At 37.7% G+C, this 20,166-nt stretch overlaps 1 protein-coding gene across 1 annotated transcript in view; it reads right to left on the bottom strand.

Moving 5' to 3' along the window:
• Positions 1-478: 478 nt before the first annotated feature.
• Positions 479-20,166, bottom strand: part of LOC112977053 (receptor-type tyrosine-protein phosphatase mu-like) — a gene marked incomplete at both ends in the record, with an annotated part of 298,449 nt that continues 278,761 nt past the window's right edge. The window contains 5 exons of the mRNA XM_026088923.1: positions 479-666; positions 1,424-1,435; positions 5,252-5,278; positions 5,523-5,597; positions 8,054-8,205. Of these exons, the coding sequence (XP_025944708.1) occupies positions 479-666; positions 1,424-1,435; positions 5,252-5,278; positions 5,523-5,597; positions 8,054-8,205 (454 nt within the window). The remainder of the gene's footprint in view (positions 667-1,423; positions 1,436-5,251; positions 5,279-5,522; positions 5,598-8,053; positions 8,206-20,166) is intronic.

Here is a 20,166-nt window from a genome sequence, read left to right as displayed (position 1 = left end):
GGTTTATAGCCCTATGGGCCTCTCTGAAGAGCTGCATACTTCCTCTGCATGGTGAATACTATTATTCCAAGTAATACTGCTTGTAAAACTTTGATTTCCAAACTAATATCTAGCATGTTACCAGGCAACTGTGATCAGACAATCTATGATGAAACACTGAAAAAAAGGCTACATTTTTCAGTAATATGGCAAGTTCCAGAAGAAAGCTAGTGAACCTGCTTTTTCAATATACATTTGATTAGAATTAGGCAGAGATTTCCCAGAAATGTTTTTACTTCTAACTCTCCATCCTGGCTCATCCCTATCAGAGCCTTTGCTCACTCTAGAGAGGATCCTTTCCATTCAGTATCTTCCCTCCCAGGGCAACTAGCTTACTGGGTTGAGTAATTATTTTTCCTGTTCTGTGGTACAGGTAGCAGACAGATAAAGCCAAGAGCACAGAAGACATAATAATCAGATCATTAGACCTGACACTTACTTCATATTCCTCTTTGAATCCATAGCCTTCTGCACACTTCATCTGGGTGATGTGCTGCAGCAAGTCAGCTACACGGATGGCTGGATGAAGCTGTCCGGTCTGGTAGGGTACATCCACTGGATCTCGCTTCTTGTAAGCGTGGGACTGGACCAGGCTGCTTGTGTCACTGACCATCGTGTGGGTTTCATCTAGGAAAAGAATATCTCACAATGTACTAGCTCATTTGCATTTATTAACAAAAATATAAAATACACAGATTTCTAGAGGAATGACAGAAATCTGACATCTTTAATATTGCTTCGATCTGTGAAGACTATGCCAGATAAAGGTAAATCCATGGAGCAGTTTACACAGGGAAATTGCAAGACTGATTGGAATGAGGCAAAGTCCATGGTTCTACAATGGAAGCATTGCAGAGCAGTCCAAACTATAATATTACTTTAAATAACACTAGCTGATTATAAACAAGCTCTAAATCAGGCATGTGGTTCTAAACTACATAGAAGTTTCATTCTGAAACTTCATCAAGTCCCACGGAATGAAATAGGACTTGTATTCTTCTTAGATTGGTGAACTGCTATATTTTATGCTGCAAATTTTGAGCAAATGTTTGGAGTGAGCAAAATAAAAAGACGTACAAAATGGCTTATGGTTTCATCAAGCTAGGACTGCAATGGAAATGTAAATCTGATAAAACACTTGAAAACAAACTACAGGAAGACAAATGCAAGGGCCATCTGCTCAGGAAAGATGTCTTGAGCGGCTGCTGAACATGCTTTAGGACCATGGCCTATCATGAGCCATCACTCTAGGCATGGAATGTTTAATGCCAACTAACATGCAAGCCAACAAACAAGAGAACCCAGTGGGTTGGTTAAAATTTGTACGAGACACACACTCTCCCAACCCTCCACATCTCTTCCGTGGGGCAAATGGGCAACTTACCATTGATTGGCACTTTTAAGAAGATACATATCAGGAGRAAAAAAAGAGGAGGAGAAAAAGGAAACAGGGCATAAGCAACAGTACTACATTAATAATTACAGGTAATTTTATGTTTGCAATTTAGTTTTTACAATGTGATTTCCTAAATGAGTCAGATCCCGATCTCAGTTTCACAGTATAAATTAAATTAAATCTACTGAAACCAAGTTATATTATTGTGAGCTAATTCACACAGATGTAATTGAGATCAAAACTCATTCTCAGCAATAGATGTGAAAATGCGCTCTACCTAAGGAAGCAGTATCATTTTCTTGCTGTTTAGATGGAATTTTTTATTTGTTCAGATTTGACAAGAGGAAAAACAACTCAGTTCTGAGGTTCAAGTATCATCATAAATATTCTTCTTTTTACCAAAATAATAATTTTAGGTATCTCAAAAATTTTTTGATTTTTCACTGATATTGCAGATGTAGTGCCTTGACTTGGTCAAACTACTCTTCAGTGTCTGCACACTAACCATAGCAAGTGGTTCACAAAAGTAATATCTTTATAAAAGACGATTAGTTTGTAAAATATGTTGTAGGAAAGGGAAACACTAAAATAATATTTCCACTTTTATAAATTTAATATATTACAGCAGAAAGTTCCCCAAATTTGTGTATAAAAAAGTCCAAGATTCTCATGCACACACCAAAACTGCTACCACACCTCATTAAAGGTGAGATTCTGATCTTAGTTATACCACTGGAAATTGGTGTTGAGGCCACAAAGCTCAATGGGTGGTATTTCAAGAATAATTTCAGGTTCTTTCAGTTCACAGTGATACCGAGATGTCTCAAATCTGGTTCTCAGTGGCATACAGTCAATATGAACTGTGCATTTAGATCTAAACCAAAAACAATAGATAGCAATTTATGGGTATGGGCATTTCTCTACTTTTCCTGCTGGCTTACTAACCTGATCCAATCCACAAGGAAACTCATCATTTAGTCATTAAATTTGAGATCTTTTGTCTAACGTGTGATAAAATTGTACTGTGAAGCACCTTGTGATGCATGGCATGAAACGTGGTATACAAGTGTAGGTACAGTATGTTGCTGTTGAAATGGCACCTGAAAACTACAAGGTGGCTAAGACACAAAAGACAAAAAAAGTGTAGGAAGTTGATCATGATTTTTGTATGGTTTACTTCAATTTTAGAAGCAGGTTAGAAAATTTGTTGTTTTTTTTCCACAAACTGTTAGTAACTATTATGAATGCAAAGTTATGAGATATCAGGGTCTTGTGCTATGAAACTGGTAGTTAAATCCTGCAGTTATTCTACTCTCCACCTATCGATTCCCATAAAGTTCTACAATGCTTGTTAAATAACACATTTATTTACCAGTTATATGAACTTATGGCATGGAAGATATCTGCAAATCCAGCTCAATATCTTATCTGGGCTAGGAACCTTTTGTTTCTCCAATTTCAGAAATGTGAAAATCATTAATACTAGACAAACATGACCTACACTGATGCTCAGTAACTACAGATTAAGCCACTATTATGTAAAGCACTTGTTTAGCTCCCAGTTTTCACTTAGGTTATTAGGCTAACCAAGAAAGTTTTTCTTCAACTATACGAACATTTCCACATATCTGAAATTGAGGAGTCAGATTATTGCCCCTTGCTCATTGAAAGAGTTTGCTGTTACTGATCAGTCATTTTTTTCAATTGCCTAAGAATTTTCTAATTTGCACGAATATTCCAGAGATCTTGCTGTATCAAATTTCAGAAAGGGTAAGTATATTGTGGCCTTTCTAGTAGTCCCTGATCTCAAAAACTAAACTCAACCATTCACCAGACCTGTTCCCTTCCCAGGAGGTCACAATGAAAGGTTTATTTGGTTCTAACTACAGGCTTGACCCTGCAGCCTAAAAAAACTTCACTGGGCATTCAAAGACAGCAAAAGCAGATATTAATTGCAATAAAAATCCAGCATGTAAATAATAGAAAAAGATTTTTTTTTGTTAAAAGCTATATTCCTCTACTGACTCAAGCAGAGCTGATTTAATTAATCTCAGATGGAACACTAGTCCTATACAAATAATCATAAACACCTTTTGGGAGATAAACTCTGTCTCAATGGAACAGTAGTCATAAAAGGACACTAAACTTTCAACATGCAAGCTAACAAAAATATTTCTTTTCTACAATGAAATAACTGAAAGATTTTCTGACATGAGTAAGCACGTGTTGCTGTATTAGATGATAAAGTACACGTCTAGCTAATTCAAGATCTTACAGACTTAGTAAAGGAGATTTTCTGTGTGTATTTTTGTCTGATATCTGAACTGTTTGCTTGGAGATTATCTTTTGTGAAAGCAAAATGAACAAGTAATTTTAACATCATTACTGTATAGCAAAGGATGGAAAAAAATCTGAGAAATCATTAACTAAAATTAATAATCCAAATGTGAAATCTCAAAGTTTTTCTCCTGATAATAGTACTTTTCTCCTTGCCCACCCACAAGGTCGGAAAGAACATCTACTGGATGAAGCGTTGAATGAATGCTAAAGCACACAAAAAAAATCTAACATCTCAGGCAGTTAAAAGGCGCTGCAAATTTCATTTGCATGCAGATTATTACATTGTTACAGTCACTACCATTACCTTCTCTCAGATTTACATAATGTAGAAAAATGAACAGGTTCCTTCTTAAAGTTATCATACTGAAACATACTTTGCTAATTATTCTTTCACAATAACAAGTTTGCAAAAAATCACCTTCCTAAATTTCTACTTCTTGTACGCTTCACTTTTCTTTTAAGTCCTTTTAACTTACAATTTAAAGCTAGGAATCAGTTCAGATGTCTTACATTTATACAGTGATTTGAAGAAAAAGGAGAAGAATGAAAAATACGTGTAAAGATATCAATCACTGTAAAAAGAGTAAATAGGCTTAACATTGGAGTCTGAATTCTTGCTACAGTGCATTGTTTTATCTTGTTTTTTTTTTGTTTTTAAAAATCTCCCTGTTTAGTTTAAAGTTAGGATGAGAAGAAGGTGTAAAAAAATACAAGCCACAATGTTGTCTGAGTTACTCAGGCATTGAAAAAATGCAATAGCGCCTCATGCTTATTTTATTGTCATGGTGCTGGAATCCCTCTCTTTTTGATATTGGACAATAGAAGGTTTTTCCAAATTGCCAGTGGAAATGCTTTATACTTTAACTGTACATGTTTTTAACCTATTGCTCTATCATTTTATTTCATTCCTATGACACCTGATGCATAATAAACCATAACAAACCATTAAACCACATGACTGTAAGTGTCATGTTATCATTTTGCTGTTCAGAACACTGTTTCTCCTCTGAAACTTCACTTTGACAAGCATGTCAGGAACTGTGTGGTAGTGTGAGAAGCAATGATAGCTGGTAGATGGCCAAAACTTTGACTGATTTTTTGTATCATGAATAGTCTAATTAAGAAACGTTATTTTTAAGAAGTGACATCTTCAGTTCTGAGACAAAATGGAAAAAAATGAGGAAAACTATTTCAATTGCTAGGATAATCAAATTCTTTTGTGTCACTCCAAATACATGCATAAACATTTCCCCACAAAACCACTTGTTAAAATTATTTCTCTTTTTTCTCCTCTGACTTGCACTCTGACAGTAGAAATCAAGTTTGATAACTGTCCTTAGCATTCTCAATGTAGACAAGCCTACCCTCCCTCAAGCATAAAACTACAACTTTTTGCATACTATTGTCTGTACCCCAAGAACTGTGACTTTCTAAATTACTTCAGCAATAAACTTTGATAAAGGGAAATGTTCTCACCTAAAATTGCAGTTGGCACAAATGGATCTGTCATACATCATAAGCAGGACAATGCAGGAAAGGTAAAAAGAGAGAGAACAGTAAATGGTTGATAAATGTTCCCCAGTTTTCTTGCAGAAAGCTACTGTAAGCAATTAGTTATATGTTCTAAATATCTATGGGGTTATATGTTTTAAATATCTATGACAAGGTGCATTGAAACAAAAATTTATATGCTTTTATTATAAAAAGGTCCATACAGGGATGAAACCAAGACAAAAAAATTGGTTACCTGGGTAATAAGAATTAGGCACTGTTGTGCTCAATGTGTTTGTTTTCATTGTAAAGGAAGATGGTGAAGATACAGCTGTAAGGAGAAACAAAGCTAGTTAGAGGCAGTGAAGTGATATGCGGCTATTTAAGCTGGGTGATACAGGCATATGTGGTTGGCTTGGTTTTGAGCCTGTTCTGTTGTGTTTGCTGCAGTCAGGACCTATGGAAGACTAGGTGCCTCTAGTGAAGAAAATGGCTAAGGGAATTTGATCAGTTCCCTAAAAAGAAATGTCATCAGATAGAGCATTTTGATCAGCGATGACAAATATTTCTTAAACCACAAGATTAGACTGAATACTGATCCCTAAATAAAGACATCACAATGACAGAAGCTTTGATCATTAGTAAATTTACCTAATAATATTGCAAATACTGTATGCAAATATTTTACTATAGTTCATTTTCCTTCTACAGTTTTCTGATTTGCTCAGACAGATACTGTTACTATATATTGTTCTTTGTTTAACAACGGTTTTCAGGCACTGATACACAGACCAATGATGGCTTTGGTATTTAATGTTTTAACCATTTGTAAAAGCTACGGGAAAGCACAATGAAACAAATTAAGCTCAATTAGTTCCTTCATAGATCACGTGAATTACCATTATAAGCACAGATACATTCAGCAGGTGAGAGAAAGCTAATCACAAAGTATTAGAGGATGTTCAGTCAAACAGTCATTAAAGGCTTTTAAGCAAAGCTTACTGCAAATTCAACCCTAGTTGCTGTAGGTTTGATTTTCTATACAGCTTGAACTCAGATCAGTGAATGTAAGGATATTCTGGATACCAATAAGCAGACTAACAGGAAAAAAAAGAAAAAAAATGACAGGATCTGCTGGATGGGTAGGTCTAAGATTACTCCTGCTAGCTTTGATCCCTCTTTTTCTTCATTAATCTTCCAGGGCATTCAGTTGCCAGCCCCTTGTAAGATGGAACTATGTCAAAACTGTTTTAAACGATGCTGGCACTTATTTAGCCTATAGGTGAATATATATCTTTATTTTGATTATGTCTGAAACACTAGAGGGAAAGGGCTTTTGGATACAAATGCAGAGACTGGTTGAGGTAAGGGCTGCTGCAGCTAATAAAACTGTCTAGATGCAGAATGTGACCAGAACAATCAACTATAACAGGAGGTAGGAATCTCTTGAGAATAAGGTCTTATACAAAGATTATTCCTAAAGACTGTCAACCGGATTCTTCTGATGACTACATTTATTATGGAAAGTTCAAATTAAAGGCTCTAGTCCTCAACCGGTATAAAATGTTTGCCACGTCAATTAATTTCAAGTTGTTTTAAAGTGGTTTACATGAAAAGAAGATGTGGCCCCAGGAACTCACTACAGCCACTTTGGTTGCTGTGACCATTCAATAACATCATCGGAAAACTACATCATGATGACTGAAGATGAAGTCAAACCTCTTGATCTCCTCATAAAGTAAGCCATCTCATTAACTGCAATGGGATACTCTCACCAGAAAGGCAAGTCGGATTCTGAAAGATCTATTTCAAAGCAAGTTCAAAAGTGACTCAAATGCAATTTAACATTTGCAAATTCTCAGCCTAATGCTGTCAAGGGAAGTCTCATTGTATAAACCTCACAGAAAGTGTTCGTACAATTGAGCTCTTTAAAGATAAGTTCTTAAGCATATTATTAAAGAGTGGGAACTGAGCCTTGCATTCTGTTAGTACTTAAAACAGAATTCAATCTTTCATGAATTCTGAAGCTGTTCAAAAACATTGGTATACAAGAAAAACTGCAATTCGTTAAGAATTACGAAAACTAAAAATGTTGGGTGAACATATTCATTCTTTTTTTGTTTTTAGCAATTATAAAAAAAATTGTCATCCTAGTCTATGCTCAGTGCTAACCCCCAGAGGGGAGCGAGTCCTTGACTCACTCTAATACCGGAAATTTTATATCCCAAATTTTATTTATTTTCAGGATAGACCCCAAAAGACCCAGTATATTACAGTATCTCTTATGAAAATTGCAGACTGGATAATTCCACTGAGTTCTTGCTTTGCACAAGCAAGAGAAAGAGCATCATCTAGAATTGGAAATAATAAGACAATCAGATCACCATTATTAAGTTATGACATTCAAAAATAATTTTTGCCTACAAAAAAAAAGAAGTGAGCAGGGGAAGCAGCTGAAGGACTTGGGACAGCATGAGAGAGATAAAATTTTTAACATAATAGAGATTGGGAAAAGGTAAAACTACAGCTGTTCCAGTAATGTCTTTGCTCTTCTACAGATGAAAAGGACAGACGAAAAAAGCTCAATTATCCTTATTATTTTTAAAGAAATCTATTCTTGATGTCTGACAGTCTTGCTCATTAGAATATACACTGTAATGTACTGCACAGTGGGAGACTCTGGGTCCCATGGATTTTCSATGACTGAGTAATGAAGAATATTTTTAAAACCATTTGCACCTTCCTTCCACCTTACAAAAGAAAAGAAAAGAAAAGAGAAAAACTTACATCTTCCATTTAGATTGTGCGTGTCCATGAAAGAGAAAGCTTCGTCACAGTTGGTGCCTTGCTCAGTGTAGCTTTTATCCATTGAATTCACCATCACTGTCATTTCCTGCCGTGTACTACTCAATGTCTCTTTCCGCTTTTTAGCCAATTTTCTTAAGAAATGAATGTTGAGATGAGAGTGAAACAACAACAACAAAAAAACAAAACTCAGTGAGCAGACATAGCCTTCACATTGTTTAGATCAGCATTATAGCTTGTAGCTATATTATTAAGTAACATATTTACAATTATTCCTGCTTTCCAGAAACCTCAATTTATTTCACACTCATGTCATTAAACAACAGCTGATAATCAAGGGGTAGTTGCCAATGCCCTGACTTATGTTGAACAGCACCTTAATCTTTGGGGACCACCACTGAATTAAACGGGAATACTTGTATGCTAACGTGTTGTGAGCTACTGTATCAGAGACTAAACTTGATTAAATACTTTAATAAAAATGATAGGAGACAAGATTTCATTGCAACTGACAAATTAGTAACAATTTTCACTTCACATGTATAAAACTGTTTGCAGCCACTTCATTTAGACAACAAAAATAGTTAATTGGTTTACATCATACTATATACTACATGCTTGATCCCTAGACACATTGTACAGTCATGTGACATTTTAAACTGGCTTGCATTTATAAAGACTATTTTCTGTCACCTTTGTCTTGATTTCACTGGGGTTAGTCACAAGAATTCAGTTGCTACTCAGCTTGAGTGGTCTAAATGTCAGAGACAAGATCTTGATTCTGATGCTCTTACTGTAACAGGGATTTACAAAGCTATAGGACTGCTCTGGACACACACACCTCTCTATTCCAGACCTGTCTCTTTCTGCCTAAACTAAAATCTCAGTCTGTCTCCCCCACATCTAATCATGCCTAGCTACCATCTCACAACATGTCCAAGACAGAGCTCTTGAGTTTTCCTTCAAGATCTGTGGGACAGCCATGATTTCTGACAGTGGTGGGTTCCACGACCATTTTACTTCTTTCCCTGGCCTGCAACTCTGTTTGCCTTAGACTAAGCCTTTCTCTAAGTCCTTGCCTACAGCCTTCATCTAAGTTTTCCAGATTCCCTCTGCATAACATCTCTAAGGTACAGCTTTTGCACAGAAATAAGTGTACCACAGACTTTCATCATCTCATATCTCAGTTAATTCAATACCCTTTTCTCTGTGAAAAATGTAATGAGCCAACTCATATTCATCCAGAAAGGTCTTTCATATATCTTCAAACAAAACTTAGAGGAGCTTATTATCTCATCTATGCTTCCTTCCATTTGCTCTTTTCCTGCAGCATCAAGCATAACCCACTTGTGCTCTCAATATCTTTCTCTTTGTTAATTCTCATTCAGTAAGAAAAAAATGATTCCCACCACTGATCAAACAATTTGATACCAGCTGCCATTAGATTTTCAGACAAGCACGTGTGCTTAGATTTTCAAACAAGTACATGTGTGCTTCCCCTTGTGCTGTCAGTAGTGGATGGGAAGAGCTTTCTGCAAATCTCCCTACAGATAGCTCATGATACTCCCTGAAACCACTGCCTACAGACACATTTGCCAAAGTACTGACGCTACTGCCTACTATGCTGAGCAGTATTGGCTCAAAGTCTCCTTGCACTCCCCATCTATCTACCCATTGCCTCTTATCTTACATTTAAATAATAAGCCATTTGTGAAGGAGTTATGGTTGTGTTCTCTGTCTACATAGTACTGAGCTCAGCTGCATCTTAGTCCATGATTAAAGCTCTAAAGGCCTTTGATATTAAACTCTTCTTATGAATAGAAGTAGTAGTAAGTGTGGGACATGGTATTAGGTCAGTGCACATAGATGTATTAAGGATCACATCTGGCCCTCAGTGAACTGCTGGATTGCAACTCCGGTCACGAGGGCATGTCCACATGATTGTAAGTGGTTGAATTACTCTGCCTTAACAACCTGCCACAGTAACTGCTCCCCGCTCGAGTCACCTGTGTTAGCTTGAGCCACCATGAATACACTTTATATTGCAACTGATACAGGGAAGAAGAGCCTTTATGGTCAGTTAATACCACTTACTGGATGGCAATTGCTTCTGACTGCGGGACTCTGTCCTGCACTAAACATTTAGCTGTTTTTAAAAAAACTCATCCATAAATGCTCATTATTAGTGATTTCCAAATTTACTATTGATAATATTACAGTACAGCTAAGAAAGAATGTAAAATTTTTGTTAAGATAATAAACAATAATATGTCACATCTTTCCTGTAGATGAAGTTTAACCAATGACTTTGTCATTCTTTTTATCTTTGGTGGACAGCAAAAATAATCTACATTAAACAAAGGTTTTGTTTCTGAGTTTAATTTAATTTTAATTTAAAGAAGTCAAGTGGAGGAGCTGGCTTACTTTCTAGACTTGATAACAAAACTGATGCTTCATTACTTCCTAGTGTATAAAGCCAGAAGGGACCATTAGATAATCTAGTCTGAGCTCCTGAATATCAGACAGTAAAATTCACCAAGTACCATAAGTAAAACAGAACATTTGTACCTTAAATCCTCCAATCTTGCCTGCTCCTTCATCCCTAATCATAATGATAGAAAAATATAATATTTAAAATAGAATCTGAGGTACATGTATTTTGAGATATATCTCCTAATGCAGGAACAATTTAATGGAAGTCCTTTAAAAGGACAGGTTTATCAAACTGATAACATGAAAATGATATATTTTTTCCTCCTCACACCCCTATCTCTGATAGACTAAGTCATGCATGGCTCCTCTTCTACTGATCCTCCTTAGCCCTCAGTTGTCAGCCACTGTGCAATTTCCAGCTAGTTGGCTGGGTTGTGAATCCAGAACCTGAACAGTGGCAATGACAGCAGTCACAGAGTGATCGCTGAAGCTTCATCCATAAGCCACACATAGTATTTCTTTTTATTTCACAGCTGTGCRGGCCATAGGAAAATGCTCCAAGATAATTCAGCAGCAGAGCAACACTTCAGGAACATGGAGAAGCAGCATTTCCTCATGAGACTTCCCTCTCTCTCCAGTTCCATGCTGGTACTGCAACATACCTGTTGCAATGATTGATCTCCATCTACAGGCTAGAGTCAGCAGCTTCTCTTTTACCAGTTATCAATCTATCTGGATACCTTATGCTCCTCATTATACTTCAGCATCCTGGTTTTAGAGTATAGTGATCTTCCTTTCTCCATCAGTGGACCTGCGAATACTATCGCTACACACAATTGCTGTCAAGCTCAGCACTTTCTCCAGGATTTTGTGTTTGAATAGCATACTGGCAAATAGATGATAACAACTCTTCCTCAAAAGCTTTTTCAAGAAAAGTTACTAGGAGAATTGCTCTGAGCATCATTATAGTGATACTGACCCATATCTGAAAATCCACAATATAGTGAAACATATGATTCCAGCCTTCCAGTGAGAATACAAAACAGGTATGTTCTGTAGGAGCATCTCAGGCATCTGCTGTTACAGGGAATGTCCCTTATTTTACAGTGCTATTTGTAGGAAAGCCAGAGTTCTTGCTTACTACACCAACAACATGAAGCGCAGATTTCATAACAGGCCAGGTAATTTTCTTAAAGAAATTGCACTAACATTTTCTCATTTCCTTTATTTCTCATTTTGATCCCATAATCGAACTATAGCAGATTTTTTTTTATGACAGTAACAACTGTACAGTACTTCTCAATCTGAATCTAATTCTGAAAATAGGTCTTGTGGGAAAACTTCAAATCTGAAACAACTGTTACAGGAAGAGAAAAATACCAGCCAGACTTTTGTACTGTGAACAAAAACACCCAGTGGACCTAGCCAAGTAAACTTTAGCTGAATATAACATTTTTTACATCCCTAGTTTTCAGATATTGCTTAGTGCTAGAGTCTCTGCAACTCTTCCATTCCTTGGATCTCTCAAACCCCGAGAGGTTCTAAGCTATTCAAGATTTAAGAAACACATAAAACCATGGTGCTTCACATCACCATCACCACTCATGCTCTCAGATTTGAAGTAAATGTGGAAAAAAAAAGACTTAAATATCTGATCATCTTCACTCACAGCAAAGACTTCATATCTACTAACCGATGTTTCCTCCTTCTTAAAGCAAAAGAGCGTTACAAGCAAAGGGGAAAACAAAACAGATGGAAACTCCCATGATGATTATCTAGGATGCAATTCTTTACGTAAGGAAAGCAAAAATGACAAACTAACTATACAAACAGTGGTACCGTGAGGAAAGAGAAAATACTATACAAGTCTCAAAAAAGACCTTATATTCAGAACAGCAAGCTCAAGACAAGCGAGGAATTGTTGCTATTTTAAGGCACAAGAAATTGTGAAAAGTGATCTGGTACAATGGTAATAATACGGTAAAATGTAGAGCAGATGACTGTAAAGTCTCCCCACAAAACTTTTTGTGGGATTTAGGGTACTCTTTATTCTGTTCAGTTACYGATAGTACGAAAACCAGCCTAAGAAGATAATAAGCTAAGGTTGTATTTCTTCATTTCTTAAATTCATCACAGTCTGTCCCCATTTTAATAACCACCATGAAATGCAAATGCTGCATTTTCTCCTATACAGTCCCTTCCAGTTGAAAGGATCTCCCTGCAAAACTACAAACCTAATTTAATACCTTACTCAAAATCCTTCTTCTTTTGTGGTGTCTCTCCCAAGCCTGTTAATTTGACAACTGTTAAGATGCTGCTACATTGTCATCCTCTGTTTGGTTCATTCTCTGTCCATCTACCTTATCTGTTTTCTCTCTCCTATTTGCATTCAATAACAAGCTCTTTGTGACCTGGATTGCCTTTTCCCTCTGTGCTTGTGAAGCACCAGGCACAATGGGCCACTACCATAAATAAATAAATATAACAACAGTAAAAAGAAAAAAACCCCTAAAGGGTGACTGGGGCTGACAACTGGTACAAACTCAGGCTCTGAAAGAAATGTGCCTTCTATCTTAGTTTAGGGAAAGCGAGAAAAACACATTTATTTGAATCAAGCAAAAGCACTTCTACTTCCAAATTCAAAGGTATTCCCATTTTATCTCAGCATGCCTCATTTCCTCTTGAGCAAAGAAAGGAGAAGCAAGAAGTTGCTACTTTCCACATCTCCAGCAACACACCACTGTCACCAAGATACCAATAAGCAAGGTGTGATGGAATTTGTAACAGCATTGCTAAAAGAACTGTGCTGAATTTTTTCTTTTAATTATTTCAACGACCTAATGAACTTACACTGTAACTAAAAATAAAATAGTTTCTTCTTAAATACAGATTGTTTCAAGTTTTTCTGCTCTATTTGTGGACAGGTTACATAATTGATTCTGATAAAGAAAGAAAATGGGGAATTTAATGCAAGATCCGTTTATAAATTAGTAACTGGCTAAAAAGATACAATACAAAGGACTAAATGGCCATTTTTCACAGCAGAGATTCATTACTAGTGAGTATCCTCCAAGAATGCATGTTGGATCTGTACTATTCACCATATACACAAATGATCTAGAAAAGAGGTGAACTGTGGGCTCACAATGTTTTCAGATAAGGCATAATTTTTAAATGGTAATAAAAATTTAAAATGAAGTTGAGAAGTTGCAAATTGATCTTATGAGGTAGAGTGACCAGATATTCACCGAAGATGAAATTCAGTGTTGACAGATGTGAAGTAAAGCATATGGGAAAAAATAATCCTAACTACACATACACAATGGTGGGTCTAAGTGAGACTGTAACAACACAACAAAGCAATCTGATAGTCATTGCTTCTCTGAAAACAACAGTTTAATGCTATGTGTAGTCAGTACAGCAAAAATTGTTAGAAATTATTAGATAACGAATAGAGAACAAAATAGAAAGCATCACCATGCAACTGTCCATGGTGCTCCCAAACTTTGAACACTGTCTGTAGTTCTGCCATGGGCCTATCCCAAGAAGGATTTCCTAGAACTTGAAAAGATATACAGAGAGGTGATGGGAAGATGAAAGGAACAGATCCTACCAGCAGAGAGAGCATATAGATAAGGACTCCTCAGTTTAGAAAAGAGATGGTTGAAGTGGGACTACAATTAAGGTATAAAAAATCATGAAAGGCATGGAGAAAGTGAGCAATGAAAAAATAATCAGTATTTCTCAACAATGTGAGAACCAGAGGGTATCTCTATACAGTAAGTTTTTTAAAAAATAAAAAAAATACTTTCACATGACACAAATAAATTATGGAACACATTGGCACAGGACACCACAGATATCAAACATAAAAATGGGTAAAAGAAAAATTGTTAGGGCTGAGTGGACATCCAGAGAACGCATTACCTATCATTGCTCTGTTCCTATATTATTTTAAGGGTCTGTCACTTGCCACTGTCACAGACATGATACTAGACCTAGACTATTAACCCCAAATTTAATGCAATTTTGATTAAGATTGAGATTTGCCAATCTCAAGGCAACTGCCTGAAGACATTATGCAAGAAACAGAATGTAAATACTTTATTTGCTTTCCTAAGACTTAGAATTAGCCACCTTTTTGCACTGTTTATCCGTTGTTTATGCTACTTATGATATACCAAGCAGGATTAATTAACCCCCAAATTAATTACTTCACTCATCTATTTTGGCTGTCTATGATATGCTGAAAAAACACACCTCATAATTACTTTTGGGAAAATACTCTAATCTCAAACTGCCTAAAGAACACCAGTGACTCAGGGATACTCAGTCTGAAGATGTCATTTAATAAAAGCTCTCCACAAGAAGCATATAAGAAAGACTGCTAATGCAACTAACTCAGTCGCTGTTTACTGTATTTTTATATTTTATTTGTTATGTTGTAATTATTTTTGTTTTAAAGACAAAATGATCCTTGTTAATAACTGAGATTGCTCTCCTTTCTTCATTAATGGTTCGTCTAAGGCAGAGATAAAAACACACTTTACAAAAATTATGAGAACTACACGTCTAAGCTGGAGTTCATATTTAGTCTACCACCTCTGTTTTTGAATATACATTGGTAACTTTGGGCATAATTCTACTCTGCATTAAGAAACTCAAAATTTGACTTTCTACTTTGAGAATAACCGTTCAGGTCAGGGCATACCCTGAATCTCTGTAAAACTCTTCATCTATATGTTCTTTATACTACTTTTAATTGTTAGAAGGTCCTCTTAGAAAAAAAAAAGTTTTAGACACCTGAATATCTAATCCAATTCAAGCAAAATGCTAAAGATTTTTAGGCATTATTCAATAACTTTCACGTTAAGTAATAAATATTTTTATTCTGCTTTATATTTCTTAGCAAAGACCCCTTTTCATCTCCCCTGAATGGATGGAGACAGAAATATGAAGCAATTGAAATCAAGTGAAGAAGCAAAATAGAAATAATATGACAGCAGTGATAGTGAAGTTCTGCTCATAGCAAACTTATGTTGTTCAATTTCACTTTCATACACTTTACATTTAAATGTAATGTGCTCAAAAATGTAATTTCACAGTGACATTAAACTGTGTACTGTCAATACTCTATCAGACAGGAAATAAAGTCAGGAGAAATGTTTTTAAAGGCACTACATTTTGCAGCAAGAACTAGTGAGTAGTTTCTAAAATGCTTTACAAGTTTTCCCCACTTCAGGAAATCATCATTTCTGAAGACAACCACAAGGAAAGTAATTGTCAAGAAAATTAAAAAAGAAAAAAGATAGGCAGGATCTTGCTGAATTGCATTGTTCCTTGCTTAGGATCTCTTAGCATGTAAGCCTTCATTAGATTATGAAAATATCCTTTTTCCTAAGAAGTCCAACATATATTTTGTATTGACATTACAAAAAAGCAAAGCTACATCATTATGGAAGACTGTGGCAGAGATTGTGAAGGTTTGACTATAGCTCTTGGTGCATAAGCTCTTTTACCTGACTTTACAAAGGGGTGGTTTATTACACTATTTTAGGTGCCTTCTCTTTTTCTTTATCAATTTCTTATGTCAAAGAAAGTGCAAATATTCATTTCATTGTTATCATGCTTTTGTTTTCTTTGATAAAAACAAAAGAATCAACTTAAAAAAATCAACTTTAAAATCAAAAGATGCCATAAGAACTCTGAATACAATATTCGTGATATCATAGTGTTTCATTTTTTTCCCATACGCCACAGTGACATAGAAAGATTTTAGCAACACCTAAATTAGTATTGTGAGGCCACGCAAGTGAGCAAGAGTGGGTGGAAGGGAATGGAGGAGGAAGATGAGTAAAAGGTGGGGATTCATTTAAATTAGAGAGTTATAAGAACTGAGTGAAAAATGAGCACAGACTTTTTAAATGAAGTTTGAGGTTAATGAAAATGGGTTTGATTTATACCAGCACAAACAAAGAATTTTGACTCTCTTTACTTGCCTTTTTACTGGTTGCATATCAGATCTTCAGTCATCTTCAGGGGCCCTGATGACAAAAGACAGAGAGAAGGCAGAGACACTGAATGCCTTCCTTGCTTCAGTATTTACTGCTAACACTGGCCCTCAGGAATCCCAGGCCCTGGAGACCAGGGAGAAAGTCTGGAGAAAGGAAGACTTTGCCTTTGTGAAGGAGGATTGGGTTAGAGATCATTTAAGCAAACTTGACACCCACAAATCCATGGRCCCTGATGGGATGCACCCACGAGTGCTGAGGGAGCTGGCGGATGTCATTGCTAAGCCACTCTCCATCATCTTTGAAAGGTCATGGAGGACAGGAGAGGTGCCTGAGGACTGGAAGAAAGCAAATATCACTCCAGTCTTCTAAAAAGGGCAAGAAGGAGGACCCAGGAAACTACAGGCCAGTCAGCCTCACCTGCATCCCTGGAAAGGTGATGGAGCAGCTCATCCTGGAGGCCATCTCCAAGCATGTGGAGGAAAAGAAGGTGATCAGGAGTAGTCAGCATGGCTTCACCAAGGGGAAATCATGCTTAACCAATCTGACAGCCTTCTCTGATGAAATAACTGGCTGGGTAGATGAGGGGAGAGCAGTGGATGTTGTCTACCTTGACTTCAGCAAGGCTTTTGACGCTATCTCCCATAACATCCTCATAGGCAAGCTCAGGAAGTGCAGGGTAGATGAGTGGACAGTGAGGTGGATTGAAAACTGGMTGAAAGACGAAGCGAGGAGGGTTGTGATCAGTGGCGCAAAGTCTAGTTGGAGGCCTGTAGCTAGCAGAGTCCCCCAGGGGTCAGTACTGCAGCCAATCTTGTTCCACTTCTTCATCAATGACCTGGATGAAGGGACAGAGTGCACCTTCAGCAAGTCTGCTGATGATACAAAGCTGTGAGGAGTGACTGATACACCAGCTGCCATTCAGAGGGACTTTGACAGGCTGGAGAGATTGGCAGAGAGGAACCTCATGAAGTTCAACAAAGGCAAGTGCAGGGTCCTGCACCTAGGGAGGAATAACCCCAGGCACCAGGACAGGTTGGGGGTTGACCGGCTGGAAAGCAGCTCTGCGGAGAAGGACCTGGGAGTGCTGGTGGACACCAAGTTAAGCATGAGGCAGCAATGTGCCCTTGTGGCCAAGAAGGCCAATGGTATCCTGGGGTGCATCAGGAAGAGTGTTGCCAGCAGGTCGAGGGAGGTGATTCTCCCCCTCTACTCAGCCCTGGTGAGGCCACATCTGGAGTACTGTGTCCAGTTCTGGGCTCCCCAGTACAAGAGGGATGTGGCCCTACTGGAGCAAGTGCAGCGAAGGGCTACAAAGATGATTAGGCGACTGGAGCATCTCTCTTATGAGGAAAGGCTGAGAGAGCTGGGCCTGTTTAGCCTGGAGAAGAGAAGGCTGAGAGGAGATCTTATCAATGTGTACAAGTATCTGAAGGGAGGGTGTCAAGAGGATGGGACCAGACTCTTTTCAGTGGTGCCCAGCGATAGGACAAGAGGCAGTGGGCACAAACTGAAACACAGACGCTTCCATGTGAACATGAGGAAAAACTTCTTCACTGTGAGGGTGACAGAGCACTGGAACAGGTTGCCTAGAGAGGTTGTGGAGTCTCCTTCCTTGGAGATATTCAAAAGCCATCTGGACACAGTCCTGGGCAATGTGCTCTAGGTGCTCGAGCAGAGGGGAGGACTAGGTGATCTCCAGAGGTGCTTTCCAACCTCAACCATTCTGTGATTCTGTGATCTTTTTGCACTTTGTTGTTATTAGTAGATTGGTTCATTAGCATCACATGAGCTCAAAGTATAAAGAAAAAATTACTTGGCTACATCCAATTTTCAAAATATTATTGGGAGCTCACAGGTGAGAGCTGGCATGACTTAAGACATGATGAATCAGAAGAAAGAGAAAGAAAATATGGAGGGGAATGGGAAAAGAAAAGTAAAAGAGTGGAAAGATAAGGGACAGCTACAGTTACAGACATACAGCTAGATCATCTATACCTTCTCCTAAGGGTTCTTCCTCTGGCACTCAACTTCACTTGTTTCCTAACTTCTGCTTGCATAAAGTCCTACAACAGGCTATCTGTATTTCTGTAAGTGAGAGTTATAGAATTAAATCGAAGAACATCTGAGCTCATAGGAGGCCTCACACTTGGACAGGTTTTGTTTAACTGCTAATGTAGTACTGAGTGGGAACACTGGTGACTGACTGACTTTCAGAAAGAGTACCAACTGGAGCTATTTATCTGGTATATCAGCCTAGCATAACAACATTTATTTGAAATGGGCTGATTCTTGTCTTAGGTCGCAGAGAAAATTAATTTTATGGTCACTATTTAGTTCATGTTTGTCCACCTAAGAAGACCTCAATGCATTTTGGTATGATTGACAGGCTATTCAAGAAAGGCCGTGGGCTACAACAGTAAAAAGGAATTTGAGAAACTTTGGCAGAACTGTATGTTTGCAAAGCTCCTCACTGCGCTATTTCTGGCTCAAGTCAGTCACTGGTCTTGGTGCTCAGAGAAATCTGTCCATGTGCTTATAAATAAATAAGTAAGTAAGTAAGTAAGTAAGTAAGTAAATAAAACAACTCAAAATGGGAAAATTAAACAGTAATGAGATGTGAGTAATGATATTTTTCAAAACTGATCATTATCTAATTTTGACCATGACCTTAATTACTGTAAAAAATAAATCAGGCAGCAAAATCTACTATTTTACTCAACTGAACTGTCTAAGGAAGAAGAAATGAATATCTTCCCTTCACTCATGGTGCAGAACCCACTGAAGAGTGGGGCCCTGTCTTTCAAAGACCAGAGCGGAGCTCTTTTTTACAGAGGGATTGTTGCTGCTGCCATTGGCCTCTGATGTGTCAGATGTGGTTTCAGCTTTTGTTCGGGGAACAGAAGCTTTGGGCTTCATACCTTCCTCGAGGGGATCCAAAGTACCAGCCCTCAAGTCAAGGCAAAGGGACCAGACTATTTGGCAATGGGCTAACCTGAATGGAAGTTGTTTTACAGTAGAGAAAGGATGGGTGGGTGCCTGGGCCAGCAAATGAGCATATATGGAAAAAAAAATCTTTCAGTGCTAGAGCACTAGTGTGGAAAAGGGCTGAGCTCTAGTCCTTGTTTGAAGGCCTATTCCCACATTTCTGTTAAGTTATAAACTGGAGAAAATACACATTAACTGCAGACTGCGCAAAAATGGCACAAGAGGACACTCTCTTGATTGTCCCCTTTGGAGAAGACAGAGGCAAGTGTATCAAATGGAGAGAAAAATGCTCTGCTTTGCTAACTGCTGCTAACCCTGTGCTGTGCAAGGACAGATGAATGGTCTTATGCTGTGGAAAGCAGGGACCTGTAACAGCTGGAAGCAGCCAAGTCAGGAAAGGGGGGTGAGGAGTGAAATGAGTGGCATGTGCCAGAAAATACCACTATAGCCTTTTCCCTAGGAGCAGACCAGCAAGCAGGTCTCTCTCTCAGCTGACCGTCCTCCTCACTAAGCCAGTAAGTCATACTGCCTGGTCCAGTCAGTCTTGAATTACTCTCTGAAAAGCAGGGTTTAGTGAGTTCTCCCTATCAAGAAACATGCATAATCAGATGATTAGGACCTTCTGATAGGAAGAGAGACAAGCTTTTAAATATTACCTGACTG

Source organism: Apteryx rowi, unplaced genomic scaffold (genome assembly GCF_003343035.1).
Source record: "Apteryx rowi isolate R43461 unplaced genomic scaffold, aptRow1 scaffold_798, whole genome shotgun sequence".
NCBI classification, from domain to species: Eukaryota; Metazoa; Chordata; class Aves; order Apterygiformes; family Apterygidae; genus Apteryx; species Apteryx rowi.
Note: the sequence above shows the minus strand (reverse complement) of the source record. Positions and strands in the feature narration are given on the sequence as shown.